The 1,902-nt window shown below is 56.4% G+C and overlaps 1 protein-coding gene across 1 annotated transcript; it reads left to right on the forward strand.

Moving 5' to 3' along the window:
• The first annotated feature begins 254 nt into the window (after nucleotides 1-254).
• Nucleotides 255-1,381, forward strand: LOC112627583 (putative GED domain-containing protein DNM1P46). Its single transcript, XM_025389975.1, has 2 exons — nucleotides 255-550; nucleotides 1,266-1,381. The coding sequence occupies exons 1-2, from the start codon at nucleotides 382-384 to the stop codon at nucleotides 1,367-1,369; spliced, it is 273 nt and encodes a 90-aa protein (XP_025245760.1). The 5' UTR covers nucleotides 255-381; the 3' UTR covers nucleotides 1,370-1,381.
• The last annotated feature ends 521 nt before the right edge of the window (nucleotides 1,382-1,902 follow it).

Here is a 1,902-nt window from a genome sequence, read left to right on the forward strand (position 1 = left end):
CTTGCCTCCTGCCAGATGTCTGCAGCCTGGCACAAGCTCTGGCCAGGTCTTCAAGCAAGGGACCTGGAGCTGTTCTTTTCCAATTTCTGGATTGGTAACTTGAGGCAAATTCTGAGTACTAGAGTCAGAACTAAGAGGAGAGTGAATCAGGGGAGTCTGGGGTCCTGAGAGGCAGAGACCTGAAACCATCTAGAGTGTGTAGGTAGCTGGGTGTGTGTTCAGGCCAGTTGCTTCTCTCTAAGCCTCAATGTTCCAGGTACCCTTGGAGGGTCTAGACGCCTAGGGATTCCTGGAGCCTGGCTGCATGACCTGGCCACCCTGATGCCCTTGTGTTCTCCTTGACAGGACGGCAAGGCTGAGGAGAATGGCTCTGACAGCTTCATGCAGTCCATGGACCCACAGCTGGAGCTGCAAATGGAAACCACCCAGAACCTGGTGTACTCCTACATGGCCATTGTCAGCAAGACCACGTGGGACCTCATAGTTGGTGTCATGCCCAAGACCATTGTGCACGTCATGATCAACAACGTGCATGCACCGCCTCATGGGGGTGGGGGCTCCTGTGGCACTGGGGATGCAGGTGGCCATGATGGCCTGGGGGAGATGCCGACCAGCCCTATGGGACCAGGTCCAAGGAGGGAGGCATGGTCCAGACGTGAGCTGTCTCATAGAAATATAAGGTGGGACTGAGCGCAGTGGCCCATGACTGTAATCCCAGCACTTTGGGAGGCCCAGGAGAGAGGATAGCTTGAGCCCAGGAGTTTGAGACCAGCCTGGGTAATGTAGTGAGATCTGGTCTCTACGCAAAAATTTTAAAAATAGCTGGGGTGGCACGTGCCTATAGTCGTAGCTACTCGACAGGCTGACACTGGAGGATCACTTTGAGCCCAAGAAGTTGAGGCTGCAGTGAGCGGTGATCTCGCCCACTGTACTCCAGCCTTGTGACCGAGCGAGATCCTATCTCCAAAAAAATTTATTTAAAAAACTCAGTAGACAGGTGTGCTGGTGGCATGATAGGTCCTGGGTCCCCTCCCAGACCTGTGACCTTGGACAGGTGACTTTTCCTCTGGACCTCAGTGTCCCTATCTGAGTGAGAAAAGGGCGGTGGGGAGGCAGATCTTTGAGTCTAAGTGGTGTAGAAGCTGCGTCTGAAAAGCCATACTCAGGGCTCCAAGTCCAGCACACAGTCCCAGCAGGGCCTGGCAGGAGGCCAGGGCAGCACAGGCATCAGGTCCCAACCTCCTTCCCTCTTTGCCCACTCTCAGACCAAGGAGTTCATCTTCTCAGAGCTGCTGTCCACCCTGTACTCGCGTGGGGACCAGAACACGCTGATGGAGGAGTCGGCAGAGCAGGCACAGTGGCGCGGTGAGATGCTGCGTATGCACCACCTGCTGAAGGAGGCACTCAGCATCATCCACGACATCAACACAACCACCGTCAGCACTTCCACGGGGGCCCGTGGACAACTCCTGGCTGCAGGTGCAGAGCATCTTTGCCGGACCCAGGTACCATGGCTGGCCCCCACGGCCCCAAACCCCCCCAGCTCCCATGGCTGAGCCTGGGGCTCTTGGAACGGGCTCCATGCCCAAGCTGGCAGACGTGGGTGCTCTCTGGAACCATCAGAGAGCTCACAGTTTATGGTGTAAGGGCTGAGAGCTGGGAGGGGGTTGTGTGTGGGGCTGTACTCTGAGACAGCCAGAGGCCTAGGAATGTCATCCTGGGCACACTGTACCTGTTGTGCAGTCCGAGTCATGCTGCCAGGGCAGAGTATCCAGTTCCCAGCCTCGGAGTGTGAGAGCCAAATCCACTGCAGAGCAGGGTGAGAGTCAGGGTCCCACCTCCTCTATCTGTCGGCAACCCAGTGGTGATCCAGGATAAAACCTCGAGAGTCCCAAACACACA

This window comes from Theropithecus gelada, chromosome 7a (assembly GCF_003255815.1).
Source record: "Theropithecus gelada isolate Dixy chromosome 7a, Tgel_1.0, whole genome shotgun sequence".
Classification (NCBI taxonomy): Eukaryota; Metazoa; Chordata; class Mammalia; order Primates; family Cercopithecidae; genus Theropithecus; species Theropithecus gelada.

Excerpts from the sequence above, each read along its gene's own strand:
- LOC112627583 (XM_025389975.1), top strand. The coding sequence starts at position 382 with ATGCAGTCCATGGACCCACAGCTGGAGCTGCAAATGGAAACCACCCAG. Across the intron at positions 551-1,265 it reads GCATGCACCGCCTCATGGGG|ACCAAGGAGTTCATCTTCTC; the intron begins GTGGGGGCTCCT and ends GCCCACTCTCAG.